Source organism: Pogoniulus pusillus, unplaced genomic scaffold, assembly GCF_015220805.1.
Source record: "Pogoniulus pusillus isolate bPogPus1 unplaced genomic scaffold, bPogPus1.pri scaffold_58_arrow_ctg1, whole genome shotgun sequence".
Lineage (NCBI taxonomy): Eukaryota > Metazoa > Chordata > Aves > Piciformes > Lybiidae > Pogoniulus > Pogoniulus pusillus.
This window is the reverse complement of record NW_026974711.1, coordinates 637188-654122: the sequence shown is the minus strand read 5'-3', so window position 1 is coordinate 654122 and position 16935 is coordinate 637188. Positions and strand designations below refer to the sequence as shown.

General features: G+C 59.9%; 1 protein-coding gene across 2 annotated transcripts in view; it reads right to left on the bottom strand.

The window, feature by feature from the left end:
• LRP1 (LDL receptor related protein 1) overlaps nucleotides 1-15818 on the bottom strand; it is an 85864-nt gene extending 70046 nt beyond the window's left edge. For both annotated transcript variants that reach the window (XM_064141508.1, XM_064141509.1), the window contains exon 1: nucleotides 15552-15818. In XM_064141508.1, coding sequence (XP_063997578.1) covers nucleotides 15552-15624 — 73 coding nt within the window. In that variant the 5' untranslated portion in view covers nucleotides 15625-15818. The remainder of the gene's footprint in view (nucleotides 1-15551) is intronic.
• Between the last annotated feature and the right edge of the window lie 1117 nt (nucleotides 15819-16935).

The following is a 16935-nucleotide window of genomic DNA, read 5'->3' as shown; positions in this document are numbered from 1 at the left end:
GCCAGAGCTAGCCCAGGGCCCTGCTTTGCAACTGCTGACAGCAGTCCTGGAGCAGAGATGTTCACCAGCAGCATGGAGGATCCAGTCCAGCATCAACCCAACCCCACCCTGGCACCAAACCATGGCCCCAGGCACCATGGCCACAGGTTTCTGAAACACCTTCAGGGATGGACACTCCACCACCTCCCTGGGCAGCCTGTTTCAGTCCCTGACTACTCTTGCAGGACAGAAATTGCTCCTCGTGGCCAACCTGGACCTCCCCTGGCACCACTCCAGGCCATTCACTCTCCTCCTATCAGCTGGCACTGGGGAGCTGAGCCCAACCCCACCTGACTCAGCCTCCTCCTGCAGTCAACCTCCTCTTGGGGCAGGCAAACCCCACGGAACCATCCCCCTGCTCCTCACCACCACTGGGCATCTCAACCCAACTCAACCCAGAGTGTGTCCCCCAGGACCAGGACAGCTTCAGCCCTTCCCAGAGTGGTTTTGGGGCCCTGGCAGGAGCCCCCACACAGGAGGGAGAAGGGCAGGGATTGGCTCTCACCCCACCAGGCAGCCCTGTCCTGGCACAATGCATCCCCAGCCAGCTGAAGAGCACTGGAGAAGGCTGGGGGGCCTCAGTGCCAGGTGGGCAGCCAGAGGAGGGGTCTCTTAATGCAGCCTTCAGCAGCAGCCAAGTTCCCTGCGGAAGGCAGCAGCAGCAGCAGCAGCAGCAGCTCCGTCCGGGAGCATAAAGAGGCCTTCATGGGCACACAATGCCAGGCTCAGAGCATGGCAGGGACAGCTGCAACAGCCAGCCCAGGGGACATGTCCTGGCAGCTCCAGAGACAGCCCTGCTGGGAGGGCACCCAAAGGGGGCACAGCCTGGAAAATGGGGGGGAGAAAGGCACAAAATGGTCAGGTGGGTACAAGAAATAGGAACAACAAAGGGGACTGGGATGTAGGAAGCTCCATCCAGACATGGGCAGGGGCTTCTTGGCTTTGAGGGTGGCAGAGCCCTGGAGCAGGCTGCCCAGAATGGTGGAAGTTCCATCCAGACATGGGCAGGGGCTTCTTGGCTTTGAGGGTGGCAGAGCCCTGGAGCAGGCTGCCCAGAGCGGTGGTGGAGCCTCCATCCCTGGAGAGATTCCAGTTCCACCTGGATGTGCCCCTGGGTGACCCTGCTCTGGCAGGGACCCCTCCCACACACCCAAGGCCTCATCCAGCCTGGCCTTGAGCACATCTAGGCAGGGGGCAGCCACAGCCACCCTGGGCAACCTGTGCCAGTGTCTCCCCAGCCTCACTTTCAACAATTCCTTCCTCCTCTCCACTCTCACTCTCCCCTCTCCCAGCTCAAAGCCATTGTCCCTTGCCTGGCACTCCCAGCCCTCGCCCAGAGTCCCTCCTCAGCTCTCCTGCAGCCCCTTTCAGGCAATGCCTTCCCATGGACATGGATCCCCAGAGGCTCTGAGTGCAATGGGTTGGGAAAAGGTTGCCAAGAGACTCACAGCCACAACTGTGCCAGCTTTGCCCAACACAAAGAACCCACCCTAGGGAGAGGCTGAGGAGCAGGAGGGCTTCACCACGAGCAGAAGCCTCCAGCGCACAGCTGGGCACAGCAGGAAAAGAGCAGAGAGGCTGGAAGCAAACCACGAAACCAAGCAAGAACTTCCCTCAGCAAAGCCTCTTCAGCCCAGCTCCTCCTCCTCCTCCTCCTCCTCCTGCTGGTCTCGGGAGGAGGTGAGCAGAGGAAACGGCGCTGGCCATAAAGAAGACTTGGAATGAGCCTGATGTGCAAACCAGATGTTCTGAGGGAGCAAAATAAACCTCTCCACATTCCTCCCAGGTCTCCATCCCCAGCTCCACGCTCACACAACCCAACCCACATGGTGAGGAGCTGGTCAAATCCCCCCCCCCTCCTCCATCCTGTGCCAGGCAAACAGCTGGGCAGCCGGCGCTGGGCACTGCCAGCTGGATGCTCCTGGCACCCAATGCGTCGCCTTGGCCAAACAAACAGCTGCCAGGTCCTTCTGGAGGGCAAAAGCTGGGTGGGAAACCACCAGAGCCTGGAGCAGGAGGCAGGGCAAAGCCCTGGCCAGCAAAGGCAGCACTCAGCATGCTCCAGCCTCGTTGAGCCATGGTGAGGTCACCACCATGGCCAGCACGTTGGCACCATGGGTGTGCCAGCGCACACCAGGAAGGTTTGAGGCACCTTAAGGTGCTGCTGTGCTCCCACAGCACTCCACAGCTCCAGGACCTCTCTTCCCAACCACAGCCAAGCCTATGTCCTTGTGGCACCCCCTGAGCTGCTGGCACAGTCCCCTGGCACCGGGACCGATGGCACTCAGGCTGAGAGGGCATCCAAAGCACCCAACCCACCCAGCCCAGGACTCAGCCACTCAGACCTGCCCTCTGCTGCCCCACATCACCCCAGGCTCCCCCCCCCAGGCTTCCCAAAAGCCCTTTCTACACTCTTCAGACTTCCCAGAGCTTCCCATGGGATAAGGCTCGGAAACACACAGAGACCTCTCAGCTCCTTCAGCCCACCCAGGCCAGGAGCTGAGCCAGAACCAGGGCAGCTGATGCCCAAACCTGCCAGGATTTGGCCCACGGCAGGACCAGCTGATGGCCACCGGCAACCTTCCAGCACCTCCAGCTCCAGGGAGCTGCAGAGGGGCAGGCAGCAGGAGCTGGGAGGGAGATGTCTGCAGGGAAGGGGAAAGTGAAGCTCATTTGTTTGCTTTGCCTTTAAAAATGAGCTCCAAACAGCTCCGATGCATTTTTGCCATTCCTGCAGCCGGCCCCATCCAAAGGGAAGATTTAAACCAGATCCTGCTGCGTGCTCCCAGCCACTCCTGGCCCTTCCCACTCCTGGCCGTGTCTGATCCCAGCCATTCCTGCTCCTGGCCCTTCCTGCTCCCTGTCATTCCCATTCCCAGTCATTTCTGCTCCTGTCCTGCTTCTGGCAGTTCCCACTTCCAGCTGTTCCTGATCCTGGCCATTGTTGATCCCAGTTATTCCTGCTCCAAGCTGTTCCCAATCCTGTTCTTCCCACTCCTGGCCATTTCTTCTCCCAGCCATTCCCACTCACAGCCATTCCCATTCCCAGCCATTCCTGCTCCTGGTCATATCTGATCCAAGCCACTTCCACTCCCAGCCCTCCCTGCTCTGTCATTCCCACTGGAAAAGCCGCAGGTATGCACGGAGGGGAGGAGCTGCCCAAGGACTGAATCAATACTGACTTGATAGGGAGAGGGAAACAAAGAGGGGAAAGAAAAAAAAGGAAGGAGAAAAAAAAAGGAAAAAGGAGAGGAAAAAGGAGGGGGGGAGAAGGAGGAAAAAAGAGAGGGGAAAAAAGGAGGAAAAAAAGGGGGGGGGGAAAAGGAGGGAAAAAAGAGAGGGGGAAAGGAGGAAAAAGAGGGGGGGGGAAGGAGGAAAAAGAGGGGGGGGAAAGGAGGAAAAAGAGGGGGGGGAAAGGAGGAAAAAGAGGGTGGGGAAAGGAGGAAAAAGGGGGGGGGAAAGGAGGAAAAAGGGGGGGGGGGAAAAGGGGGGGAAAAGGAGGGAAAAAAGAGGGGGTGGAAAGGAGGAAAAAAGAGAGGGGAGAAAAAGGAGGAAAAAAGAGAGGGGAAAAAAGGAGGAAAAAAGAGAGGGGAAAAAAGAAAAGAGAGATGGAAAAAAGAAGGGAAAAGGGGGGGGAAGGAGGAAAAAGAGAGAGGGGGGAAAAAGGAGGTGAAAAAAGAGGAGGGAAAAATGAGGAAAAAAAAGAGGGAAAGAATAAAAAAGAGAAAAAGGAGGAAATAATTATTTTTTAATTTGGAAGGGGAGTGGTGGTTTTTTTTCCAGTAAATAAAGGAAGGAAGGAAAAAAAAGATCCCCAAAGCAAGTTCCCCCCCCCCCGCCCCGGGCCAGAGATTTGCATTTTAAACCAAACCCAGAGGCTGCAGCACAGCTCCCCCCTTGCCCCCTCCCACCCAGTGCTGCCTCTGGCCCCTCGCAGCGCTCCCCAGGGAATGGGCTGAAGGATGGCAGAGATGGAAGCAGCTGAACCCAGTCCAGAGTTTCCTCAGCACTGGGAGAGGGGAGAGAAGAGGCTGACCCCACCCAGGAGAGGGGGGCAGGAGGGACAGGTTCCAGCTCCAGTGGAGCAGCTTTCAAGGAAGAATCCTGGGATTTGAGGATTTCTTTCTCTCTTCTTTTTTCGTGGCTTATCTGCAATTGAAATGCAACTCCAGAACAAAACAAAAGGGAAGGGAGGGGAAAAAAATCAAGGGGAAAAAACCCAAGACAATCAAGGGAAAAAAAAAACACAACAAGGAAATAAAAAAATAAAAGGGAAAAAACAAGATGTGGGAAAAAAAAAAAGGGAAAAAAACACAAGGGAAAATACAACAAGGAAAGGAAATAAACAAGGAAAGGAAATAAGGAAAGGAAATAAACAAGGAAAGGAAAAAAATAAGGAAAGGAAAAAAATAAGGAAAGGAAAAAATAAGGAAAGGAAAAAAACGAGGAAAAAAAACAAGGAAAGGAAAAAAACAAGGAAAGGAAAAAACAAGGAGAAAAACCCATTAAAAAAAAAGAGAGAAAAAAAAAAGAAAAGAAAAAGCAAGGGGAAAAAAAAACAGGAAAAAAAAAGGGAAAAAAGCCAAGGGAAAAAGCAAGGGGGAAAAAAGGAGGAAAAAAAGGAGAATAAAAACAAGGAAAAAAAAAAACAAAGAGAAAAAAAAACAAAGAGAAAAAATAAGGAGGAAATAAAGGAAAGAAAAAGCAAGGGAAAAAAAAAACAGGGGAAAAAAACAAGGGAAAAAAAAGGGAAAATCAAGGAAAAAAAAAACAAACAAGGAAAAATCAAGAAAAAAAAAGAAAAAAGGAAAAGACAAAAAAAAAACAAGGAAAAGAAAAGGAGAAAACAAAGAAAAAAAAAAAACAAGGAAAAAGAAGAAGGGGAAAAAAGTAAATAAAAGGGGAAAACCAAGGAAGGAAAAAAAAAAACAAGGGAAAAAAAAACCAAGGAAAGGAAAAAGCAAGGAAAGGAAAAAGCAAGGAAAGGAAAAAGCAAGGAAAGGAAAAAGCAAGGAAAGAAAAAAGCAAGGAAAGAAAAAAGCAAGGAAAGAAAAAAGCAGGGAAGAAAAAACAAGGAAAAGAGAAACCAAGGGGGAAAAAAATCAGGTAAAAAAAATGGGGGAAAAAAGGGGAAAAAAAAAACAGAAAAAAAAAAGGAAAAAGAAACAATCAGGGAAGAGGAATCGAGGAAAAGGAAACAAAGAAACAAAGGGGGAAAGGGGGAAGAAAGGATAAAAAAAACAAGGGAAAAAAAGCCCAGGGAAAATGCAAAGGAATAAAGAAGGCAGGAGGAAACAAGGGGGGAAACAAGGGGGGGAAATAAAGGAAGGAGAAAGGGAATAAAAGAAAAGAAGGAAAAGAAAGCAAAGGAAAACAAGATGGGAAAGAGGAAAGAAAAAACAAGGAAAAGAAGACAAGAGGAAAAACTAAGGAAAAAAAACCAAGCAAGGCAAAACAAAGACAGAAAAATAAGGGGGGGGGAAAGGTGTGGGGGGAATCAAAGGGAAAATCAAGCCAAGGGCAAAGCAGTGGCAGGGCCCATGGTGGTGCTGGGGCACTGCTGGGGCACTGCTGGGACTGGATCATTCCCGAGGGTTTTCCAGCCTGGATAGTTCTGTGGCTGTGATGGAGCCAGCTCAAGGGGCAGGGACTGCTGGAGAGAGTCTGACAGATGCTGCGAGGATGATGAAGGGCCTGGAACGTCTCTGGTGTGCAGGAAAGGCTGAGAGGCTCTGGGGCTATTTGGGCTGGTGAGGAGGAGGCTGAGAGGGGACCTGATCAGTGTCAGTAAACATCTGGGAGGTGGGGGGCAAGGTGAAGGTGCCAGGCTCTGGTTAGGGGTGCCCAGTGACAGGACAAGGCAAAAGGGGCACAAGCTGGAATCCAGGAGGTGCCACCTCAAGGTGAGGAGAAGTTTCTTTGGTGTGAGGGTGCTGGAGCCTGGAGCAGGCTGCCCAGAGAGGCTGTGGAGTCTCCTCTAGAGAGCTTCCAATTCCTCCTGGATGTGTTCCTGTGTGACCTGCCCTGGGCACCCTGCTCTGGCAGGGGTTGGACTGGATGACCTCTGAAGGTCCCTTCCAACCCCAGTTCTCTGTTCCTGTGCCACCCTGGGCAGCCAGGAGCCCAAGCAGCCCTTGATGCTCTGCAGCTCTCTCTGGCTCCAGCTGCTAAGAGCTTCCTCAGGGCCCTGCCCGCAGGGCACAGATTAATTAACAAGCACCTCATGGGCATGGGAAATGGGCAGCAGGCACGGCCAGAGCCCCACAGCACAGCACCAGAGGGTGCTATGGCTGGGTGCTGGGGTTGGGTGCCAGGCTGAGTTTGAGTACCCTGGGCAGGTTCTCTTTTGGGGTGCCATGCTTTGGTGCCAGGGCTAGGTGCTGGGGTTGGGTGCCAGGCTGAGTTTGAATACCCTGGGCAGGTTCTCTTTTGGGGTGCCATGCTTTGGTGCCATGTTTGGCTGCTGTGCTGGGCATTGGGTTTGGATGCTTTCCTGGGTGCCAGGGCTGGGTGCTGGGGTTGGGTGCCAGGCTGAGTTTGAGTACCCTGGGCAGGTTCTCTTTTGGGGTGCCATGCTTCGGTGCCATGTTTGGCTGCTGTGCTGGGCATTGGGTTTGGATGCTTTCCTGGGTGCCAGGGCTGGGTGCTGGGGTTGGGTGCCAGGCTGAGTTTGAATACCCTGGGCAGGTTCTCTTTTGGGGTGCCATGCTTCGGTGCCATGTTTGGCTGCTGTGCTGGGCATTTGGTTTGGATGCTTTCCTGGGTGCCAGGACTGGGTGCTGGGGTTGGGTGTCACGATTGGTGCTGGGCTTGGGTGCTGCCCGGGCATCAGCTGGCCAAAGGCTTTCAAAGGGCTGGAGCCCAGCCAGAGCCATTGGCCTTAATTCCTCAGTCAACTCCATTTCGCTGGCTCGGCAAAGCAGGACTTTGTCTGGGATTGGGAAGCGGAGCAGAGCTGCTATTGTGCCCCCGGAGCGGGCAGAAAGAGCCCTTTGAGAGGCCACTCTGCCGGAATAAAAGTCACCTTTATCCCGGAATAATTAGCAGGCTCTGAGCACTTTAATTATCCAGCATAAAGGGACTTTTATTCCCGAGGAGCGCAGCCCCCGCGCAGACCTGCTCTGGATTCTGGTCCACCTGCCCGTGTGAACGCAGCCCCAGTGCCAAGGGTGACCCTGGCCAGCACCAGCTTGTGAGGGCCACCCCAGGGTGGTCGCCAGTGTGGGTACTGCCTCAAGGAGGAGTTGCCCTTTGCACTCACCTGTCCTGCCCCGGGAGCTGTGGGGTGCTCGGGGGGGGGGGGACAGGACCTGCTGTGGGGTACTTACTGGGGGGAATGGCAGGGGACAGGACCTGCTGTGGGGTGCTCTGGGGGGGGACAGCAGGGAACAGGTCCTGCTGTGGAGTGCTCTGGGGGGGACAGCAGGGGACAGGTCCTGCTGTGGGGTGCTCTGGGGGGGACAGCAGGGGACAGGTCCTGCTGTGGAGTGCTCTGGGGGGGACAGCAGGGGACAGGTGCTGCTGTGGGGTGCTCTGGGGGGGACAGCAGAGGACAGGTGCTGCTGTGGGGTGCTTGGTGGGGGGGAATAGCAAGGGATAGGTCCTGCTGTGGCATGCTCTGGGGGGGACAGCAGGGGACAGGTCCTGCTGTGGGGTGCTCTCAGAGGGGGACAGCAGCCCAGCATGGGAGGGGTTAGAAGGGACCTCTTGAGATCATCCAGTCCAGCCCCATGCCAGGGCAGGGGCACCAAGAGCAGGGTGCACAGGATGGTGCCCAGCTGTTTTGAATGGCCTCTCTGGGTGGCCTGGACCCTCTACCACCCTCAAAGAAGTTCCTCCTCATGTTGGGGTGGAATTTCCTCTGCTCAAGCTTGTGTCCATTGCCTCTTATCCTCTCACTGGGCACCACTGACAGGACCTGGGGACCAAGCTGCACCTCCAGGCCTCCTCCTGAGGTTCTTGCTCCAGGAGGCATCTCACAGCCTTGGGGAGGACAAGGTCACAGAGCCACGGTGCCACCTATGCCACAGCATGAGTGGGCAAAACACTCTGGGCACACGAGGAGATACTGAGGGAATCCATCTGGAAGGAGCAGTGGTGCCCAGTGCCTGCCGTGGTGCCAGCACTGACCGAGGGATGCTGACCCAGCTCAGCACCATTGTTCCTGCCAGGAGCTGTCCCCAAGGTCAGGCAGGAGATCGTCCCGGGGGCCTGCAGACACTTCAGCTCACGCTGTCAGGACTAGGGGAAGAAAAGTCCCTCTTGGAAATGACCTGGGAAGGGCTCAGGGGCGAGGCAGCAGCCAGCCCCGGACACCTCCGCGCACGGCGCCTGCCCCCGGTGCCCCGCGGCGTCCGCCCGGGCCGCAGGAACGTGGCCACCACGGGAAGCATTAAAGCCAAAAGCTTCCTTCTGCAAACAATCCACCGGCACCGCCGAGCGCCGCCAGGAAGCCCTCACAGCCTCCCCCCACAGCTGCCTGCGGGGATGGATCCAGCACACGGAGCTGCGGGAGCCCAGGGTGGGCACAAGGGTCACGGAATCAGAGCATGGCTCAGGCTGGAAGGGAGCTCAGAGCTCATCCCCAACCTCCTGCCGTGCCCAGGGACACCTCTCGGCTAGACTCAGCTGCTCAAGGCCTCATCCAGCCTGGCCTTGAACATCCCCAGGCAGGAGACAGCCACAGCCTCCCTGGGCAGCCTGTGCCAGACTCTCAGCACCTTCCTGCTGCAGAACTTCTTCCTTAGATCCATTCCAACCCTGCTCTGCCTCAGCTCCAAACCATTGCCCCTTGGCCTGGCTCAGACATCCTCATGCCAAGTCCCTCTGCAGCCTTCCTGCAGGATCCCTTCAGGCACTGGCAGGCAGCTCTGAGGTCCCCCTGGAGCCTTCTCTCCAGGCTGGACACCTCCAGCTCCCTCAGCTGCTCCTCCCCAGCCTTGTTCTCCAGACCCTTCCCCACCTTGGTTGCCCTTCCCTGGCCCCGCTCCAGCCCCTCAGAGCCTTTCATTCCCGAGCAATCCTTCAGACCACCACATCCAAGTATCAAGCACAGCCAGCACCAGACAATCGCTGGGCACATCCTCAGCGTGCCAGCTCCTGCCCCTGCACCATCCAGGGGCTCTGTGCCCCAAGGTGAGGAGGGATGGAGGGGACACCAGGAGCCTCCACAGAGCCTGACGCTGCGGCAAGAGGTCAGGCACCCCCGGGCAGTGCCCACCTGGCCGATGGCACGGGCAGAGGGGACGCTGGGTGACAATGAGAGGCTGTGAGAGCCCAGGACCCCACGAGCGCTGGATGCCCGCGCCTGAGACGGCTGCGGCGGCAGCGAACAAAGAGCTGCATCATTGTCACCCTCGCAGGAGATTGATGCTGCATCATTGTCACCCCTGGCAGCCGGTGGCTGCCTTCAGAGCTCTCAGCAGATTAAAACAACAATTTGCTTGGCAGCCCCCAGCAAGCGCAGCACAGCCCTCCCCAACCCCCCAACCCCCACCCCAGCCAGGGCAGCTGCAGCTTGGAAAACCTTCATCACCTCCCCCCACCCCTCCTCAGCTGACATCCTCCTCCTCAGTTCCATCACCAAGGACTGGAGCCCTGAGCTCCGGGTCTGGCAGGAAGGATAAAAGCAGGAATCGCCTCCCTGCCTACCCCCACGCCAACCACGGCAGCAGCCCCCCAGGCTGTACCCAGCCAGCCGCTGGCTCCCGCTCCCCCTCGCCCTTCACCTGTCCGTCACCGGCATGCGACCGTCACCGCCTGCCCATCCCTGCCGCGCTCCAGTTTGGAGAAGCAGCATCTTGCAAGAGGCTAATTAAGTCCACTCAATTAAAGATGCAGCTTCCAACTCCATTAGATTCCCTCCCAGCCACCCGCAGTTCCCCAGCGCCTCAGTCCACCTCTTTTGGCCATCACAGAGCTGCTCTCACCTTGGCAGCAGGCTGATGCTCCCCAGGCTCATCTTGACCCTCTCATTGTCCCCAGTGTGAGCAGAGGTCCCACAGGAGCAACCCCCAGCTCCTTACCCAGCATTTGTTGCCAACCCCACAAGCCTTCAGGCGGTGCTGGGACCATCTCTGATCCTGCAGAGCACCAGCAGGGCTGCAGCTCCAGCCTGCTCCGTCCCCTGGCTCAGGAAGGACTTTGGGTGTCTATATTTAGCCCCAGAAGTGGCTGGGCTGCGCTGAGGACAGCAGCCTGGCGTGGCAGGGGGGCACTCAAAGCACCCAGCCCTCTCCCTTCTTCAAGTAAGGTGGCACAGAGAAGAAAATGAGAAGCTGGAGCCCAGTTAGGAAAACACTGAAGGTGCTGCTGGTGCTCACTGCAGGTCAGCTGCAGAGAGAGGCAACTGGAAGGGACTGGGAAGCTGTCGCCAGCGACACCCAGGCCATGCCAGCCTGAGCTGGGCTCATGCTGGCCTGCAAAGCCTGACCCAGAGGAAAATGTGACACCTCAGCAACCAGCTCCAGCACGGACAGAGCTGACATCAGGCACAAAACCTCCAAGCCAGGTGCCACCACCACCTACCCCAACAAGGGCAGCCTCCAGCCTAGGCTCCCACCCCACGCAGGACCCCATGGGTGGCCAAGGTGGCTGTCAGAAGGACCCCAGCCTGCAGGCTCCTGGCTGAGGGCCAAGGATACCACAGCGAGCAGGACATCCCTGGGAACGTGGCCAGAGACAAGCCTCAGGCCAGGCACAAGCAGAGCCTTGTCTGCCTGGCCAGGCAGGGCCACAGGAAGGAACTGGGCAGACGTGGCCACCGCTCGCCCGCCGAGCCGCGGCCGCCGGCACCATCCCCAGGGAGCTCCTTGCCCAACCCTGGCACCACTGGAGTCATCCTGGGCATTTCAGCCCAGACTCGTTGGGATGAGCTGGGAGCAGAAGGACTCTAGGAGCGATGAAGCCCCCAAGCTGTGAGTCAGGCTGGGGGGGGTCTCAGGGGCACAGAGCAGGGAGCTCGTCTGTGGTGCTGGCACGAAGAATGTGCTCAGTGTGCATCTGGGAACCGAAATCATCTCTGTGCCTGGATGAGGAACCGCCTGCCCCACCGCCAAGCCACAGCTGCACCTCCTGGTTCCCACCGCACTCATCCGGCAGGCTCGGCGGGACCGTGGCACAGCCTGTCCCACCCCGGCTGCTCACCAGCTCCTGAGGGCCCAGCCCTGACCAGGCTGCCCCATGGATTCCCAAAACATGGGACCCCTCCCCTGGGTAAAGGGCACTTGGAGGGGCACGGAGCCCCTGCTCCCTTTGGGGAAAGCTCCTCAGGACCAAATCCCTGCTGAAGAACCATCCAGGAGTGGCACAGGAAGGCATCCTGAAGGCATAGCCAAAATCCTGGAGGTCTGTGAGCTCAGCTCCTCCTGGACCCTGGGGCATCGGTGCCACACAGGGCAGCGAGGGCAACCCCCCCATGCCCGGGGGGAAGATGCCTGGAGCAGGGGCAGCGGAGCGCAGGGAGCAGCCCCACTGCTGTGCAGCCTCCCCAGCGCTCGCGAGATGGTGGCGAGAGCTCAGCACTGGATGGATGCAGCTGGCAGCAGCTCGGCCCCCTCCGCCCCGGCACCGGCACCGGCAGCGGCAGCTCGCGGCGCTGTCACCGCGCAGGAGCGAGCTGCGACAGCAGCACGGCATCGGGCAGCCCCCGCCGGCAGCAGTGCGGCACCGGGCAGCCTCCACCGGCAGCAACGCGGCACCGGGCAGCCCCCGCCGGCAGCAACGCGGCACCGGGCAGCCCCCGCCGGCAGCAACGCGGCACCGGGCAGCCCCCGCCACACACCGGCGATGCTCCGCGGATGCCCACGCGCCCCGCGGCCCCACCACGGTCACCTTCGTGGAGGGCATCGATGCTCCAGGCTCTTCCTCACCCTGGCCCATCCTCCATCCTCAGTCTCAGCCCACAGCCAGCGCCAGGAGACCAGCAGGATGCTACCGCAGATCCCAGGCAGCAGCCACATCCTCCCACACCCTCCCGGTGGTTGGAGGAGTGGAGCTCAGCCTAACCTGCACATGGTCCTTTCTCAGACATCTCCAAGGGGCAGGTGACCCTCCTGTCCCCACTCCCTACACTCAAAGATTGTGTTTCTGGGGTCCCCACGCAGCAACCAGCCTTGCCCCACCGAGGAGCCAGCCACGGATCCAGCACGGGCTGAAGAGGAACCAAAGGACACCAAAGCAGAGTCAGCTCCTGCAGGAATGGAGCTTCAGGGACCAAGGGCTTTGAGGAGCAGGGAGGGCCAAGGTGGCTTTGCTCCCTTTCAGCCCAGCCAACACCAGAGACATCAGCAGCTCCCACAGAACACACAGAAATGGCACAGAGAGAAACTGAGGGGCAAGTGGTGGGGCTGAGACACTAAAGACAGAGGCACACCACAGCTGCCCCAACCCCCACAGCAGCTCCAAACAGCTCTGGAAGCAGCGAGAAGGCAGTGCCTCGGTTTCACCCCAAAATGAGTGGCACTGCCAAGGATGCCTCACTGGTGCCCCATCCTCATGCCACCAGACAGGGATGGGGACTGGAGCTCAGTGCTCTGCTCCAAACACCACAGCAGCTCCAGGACATGCTGGAATCCCACCACAGCATCTCCCAGATACAACCACAGAATCACCTCGGAAGGAAAAGGTCTCCAACACCAACCCAACACCAACATGGGCACATCTGCATGGCCCCAGGTGCCACGGCCACAGGCTTCTTGAACACCTCCAGGGATGGGGACTCCAGCACCTCCCTGGGCAGCCTGTGCCAGAGCCTGACCACTCTTGCAGGACAGAAATTGTTCCTCGTGGCCAACCTGGACCCTTTCCTCTTATCCTCACCCCCAAAGATGTTCCATGTGGGGATGCCAGGCACCCTTCCCTCCACACCATGCCACAGAGGACCCCCAGGTCGGTCCTTTTGGCAGTCTCCATTCCCATGGCAGCCCCCATCACCTCCTGCCTTCCCCTCCCAGCAGCCTCCCCCCCAGACACTCCTCTCTTCACCTCTGCTGAACCCATCACAGCTCTGGGCATGTCCATGCATGCCCAGGAAAGCAGCAGGGCACACGTGTGGGCACACACACGTGCACACGAGGGCACATGCGCTCCCAGGACACGTCAGACCACCAAGGTGCTGAGAGGGAAGAGCTGCACTGAAACCCCACAGCAGCCACCCCTTGCCATGGCTATGCCCAGTGGGGCAACCCCTTCCCACCCTCCTTCCTCTCCCACAGGCTCTGGCTGCCAAGGCCCTGGGAGGCAGGAAAGCTCCAAACTGGACACCGGTGCCCTTTGTCCCCCTAGAAGGGCTCTCCCCTAACCAGCTGGACTTTGCCTCCTCTTTCTCCTGCAGCTGATGCCAGGAACAAACCTGGCTTCAGAGTCACCAACCGAGGCAGCAGGTTTAGGGAGCTGGGTTCTGGAAAAGGACAAGGACCTGCACCCCACTCCCAGTGGCACCTGGGTGGCATCAGTTCCATGACAGATCCCCCAGGGCTTGGGCAGCAGGAGATCCTCTCCCCATCGGAGAAATCGGTGCCTGGCCAGGAACATTGTGGCCAAGGCACCAGTCCAGGTGCCATCAAGGTGTCACCTTCTGCTTCCCAGTCATGGCCCAGATAGAGTGGGGAGGCTTGCAGAGCCCCCTCTTCATCCTCCCACGCACAGCCCCTCAACAGCTGCTTCCACAGCTTCCTGGAGGACCTCTTGCCCTGCCCGAGATTCCGCGGAGCAGAACAGCACTGCACACCCAAGGCCATCCCCCTCCAAAATAAAGGGGAGCTCCTAGGCGGGGGCAGGGGTCACTGGAGCGGGAGGGACAGCTCTGCTCCGGCTCTCGCCCCGGCACAGCTTGCAGGGCGGAGAGGAGGATGGAGAGGAACTTCCTCAGCACATCCCCGCTCCACAGCCTCGTTTCCAGAGGCAACGCAGCTTATGCAACGAGCGGCGCCTGCCCCTCCGCCCCCAGCCTGGGGAGCTGCCATCGCCGAGCTGAGGGGGACACGCGAGGTCTGGGGTCCCCAGGAGCCGGCTGGGAGCAAGGACTCAGCTGTCAGCCCTCTCCTGCGCTGTCGAGCAGCTCAATCGACCCTGCAGTAACGAGCGCGGCTGGCAGCAGGGTGCCGGAGCCACTCTGCTCCTGCCCCTCTGCTCCGGCGGTACCCCAAAAAGCGCCTGGGCTCGCAGCAGGGCGAGGAGGGGTTGGAGGGACAGGAACCGCAGGCTCCAGCCCCCTGGAGCCCCAGATACTGAGCAGCGGCCGGCATCTGGTGCCAGCCCCAACCTTCTCCTCCTCCTCCTCCATCCCTCCCAGCCGGTGCAGGGTCAGCGCTGCCGCTGCCACGCCGCAGCTTTGGTGAGTCTCGCTGACCCCAAGGCTCTTTTCCAAACCTCAACGATTCTTGCCTCAAGGTGCAAGGAAAGGGACAGCAAAACGTCCCCAAACCTCACCCTAACCAACGCACGGCTCCAGTCCCTGGCCTTTTCCAGGCCATTCCCACCGGGACAAGGGGAGAGCAGAGGGAACCAGCTGGGGATCCACATTTTTCTGCTTTCCAGGGGGAAAAGGGGAACATCGCCTCCCTGCCCGGCACGCTCAGGCGTCACAAGAACTTCTCCAGCGCCTTTCCCGGCGCGCTGGCTGCCAGCTCCAGCCGCACTGCCAAGAGAAGGCCCTCGGCACGGTCGTGCCAAGTCCAGCGGGGCTGACGGGCACCGATAAACTATTTACCGGACCAGCTGGTACCAGTGGGGCTGAGATGTGAGCAGCTCGGTGAAACGGGGCCGCGAGGAGCGGACGGACAGACGGATAGGCAGCCGGACGGACGGATGGACGGGCAGCAGGACGCACGGACGAGCTGCCCCCATCCCTGGGCAAACGCTTGCCTGGTGCCACCGGACTCGGCAGCCGGGTTGTGGCGGCCCCCGGAGAAGCGCCTCCGGTTACGCAAGACGGGGAGCGAGGAAGGGCTGTCACGGGTGTCCCCACGGAGCAGAGGGGACCCGACCCCCCCCCAGCACCCCTCCCCCTGTCCTTGGCCCCCTCAACAGCGCCGAGCTCCAACTTCGCTGCTTGGCTGCAGGGAAAACTTTGGATTGAGAAGGGAAAGGGGATGGGAGAGGAGCTGAGAGTCACCGGAATGGGGCAGAAACGGGAGAAAATGGGGAGCGGGAGCGAGCAGCCCCCGCGGCTGCGGTTTGGGGGGGGGGGGAAGGGGAGCGGAGTGGGAGGACGGGGCCGGAGCTGGCGGGGGGGGACAGGCCGCATCCATGCACTGCGGCGCAGGCAAAGGCCGAGTCCGCTCCCGGTACCCCCCCACCTTCCCGGTGCTCCCCTCGGTGCTCCCCCCGCAGCGCGGCGGGGCCGGGCAGCGCCCGCTCTGCTTTGTCACGGCGGCAGCGGCGGCGCGGCGCCTCCCGCCCCCCTTTCTCGGCCCCGCTGAACGGAGCCCGGCTACTCCCGGGGCCGCGCTATCTCCCCCTTACTCCTTCCCACCCCCAACCTCGGTGTCCCCGCCGCCTCCGGGACTCACCTTCGAGGGCGCGGGCGGCGGGGGCGGCCAGCACGGCCAGCAGGCACCCGGCGAGGGGCAGCAGCGGCCCCATTCCGGCGGCTCGGTGGCGGTGGCAGCGGAGGCAGCGGCCGCGGCAGCTCCTCACGCCGTGCTGCCCGCGGGGCGGCGCGTCCCGGGCCCGCGCACCGACATCCGCGGCGGGAGGAGGAGGAGGCGGGGGAGGGAGCGACGGGACGGGACGGGGCGGGCGGAACCCTCCGGGGCTGGGAGGAGGAGGAGGCGGTGGCGGTGGTCGGGGCGGGGGGGGGGGGGGGTGGCGGCGGTGGGAGGGGAGGGAACGGGAGGAGGTGTGTTGGGGGGGGGTGGACGGGGGATAGAGGCTGGGGGGGGGGCTGCGCGCGCCGCCGCCGCGGCGGAGGGAGGGATGGAGCGCGCGCCGCCGCCCGCCTGACGTCACCGGGCGCGAGCCCTCGCCGCCGCCGGAGCTGCCGCCGCTGTGCGCGAGGGGAAGGGGAGGGGGCGAGTTTGGGGAGGGGGAGAGGCGGGGATGGGGCCGGGGGGCGTTGGGGTGTCCTGTGCGCATGCGCCGGTGGGCAGGGGTAGGGAAAGGAATAGGGCAGGGAGAGAAAGGCGGAGAATGGATATGGGGGGGGGATACGGGATAGGGGCGGGATGGGCAGGGGCACGGCTGTAGGATGGAATGTATGGGCATGGGATGGGGTGGCGCGGGATGGGTATGGCACAGGCAGGGGATGGTATGGGTATGGCACAGGCATGATGTGGTATGGTTTGGGTATGGCACAGGCACGGTGTGGCATGGGTATGACAGGCAGGGGATGGTATAGGTATGGCACAGGCACGGTGTGGCATGGGTATGGCATAGGCATGATGTGGTATGGTTTGGGTATGGCATAGGCATGGTGTGGCATGGGTATGGCACAGGCATGGTGTGGTGTGGGTATGGCACAGGCATGGTGTGGTGTGGGTATGGCATAGGCATGGTGAGAGTATGGCATAGGCATGATGTGGTATGGTTTGGGTGTGGCATAGGCATGGTGTGGCATGGGTATGGCACAGGCATGGTGTGGTGTGGGTATGGCATAGGCATGGTGGGAGTATGGCACAGGCATGGTGTGGTGTGGGTATGGCATAGGCATGGTGGGAGTATGGCATAGGCATGGTGTGGGTACGGCACAGGCATGGGGTGGTATGGGTATGGCATAGGCATGGTATGGCATGGGTATGGCACAGGCATGGGGTGGTGTGGTTTGGGTATGGCACAGGCATGGGGTGGGGTGAGCAGGAGCATGGAAGCAGCTCTCTTTGCTGGCACCAGAGCATTCCTGTCCCTGCAGGAACATCTCGTCCTGCCCTGCACGTTTGGCTCTGGGTCTCCAGCACC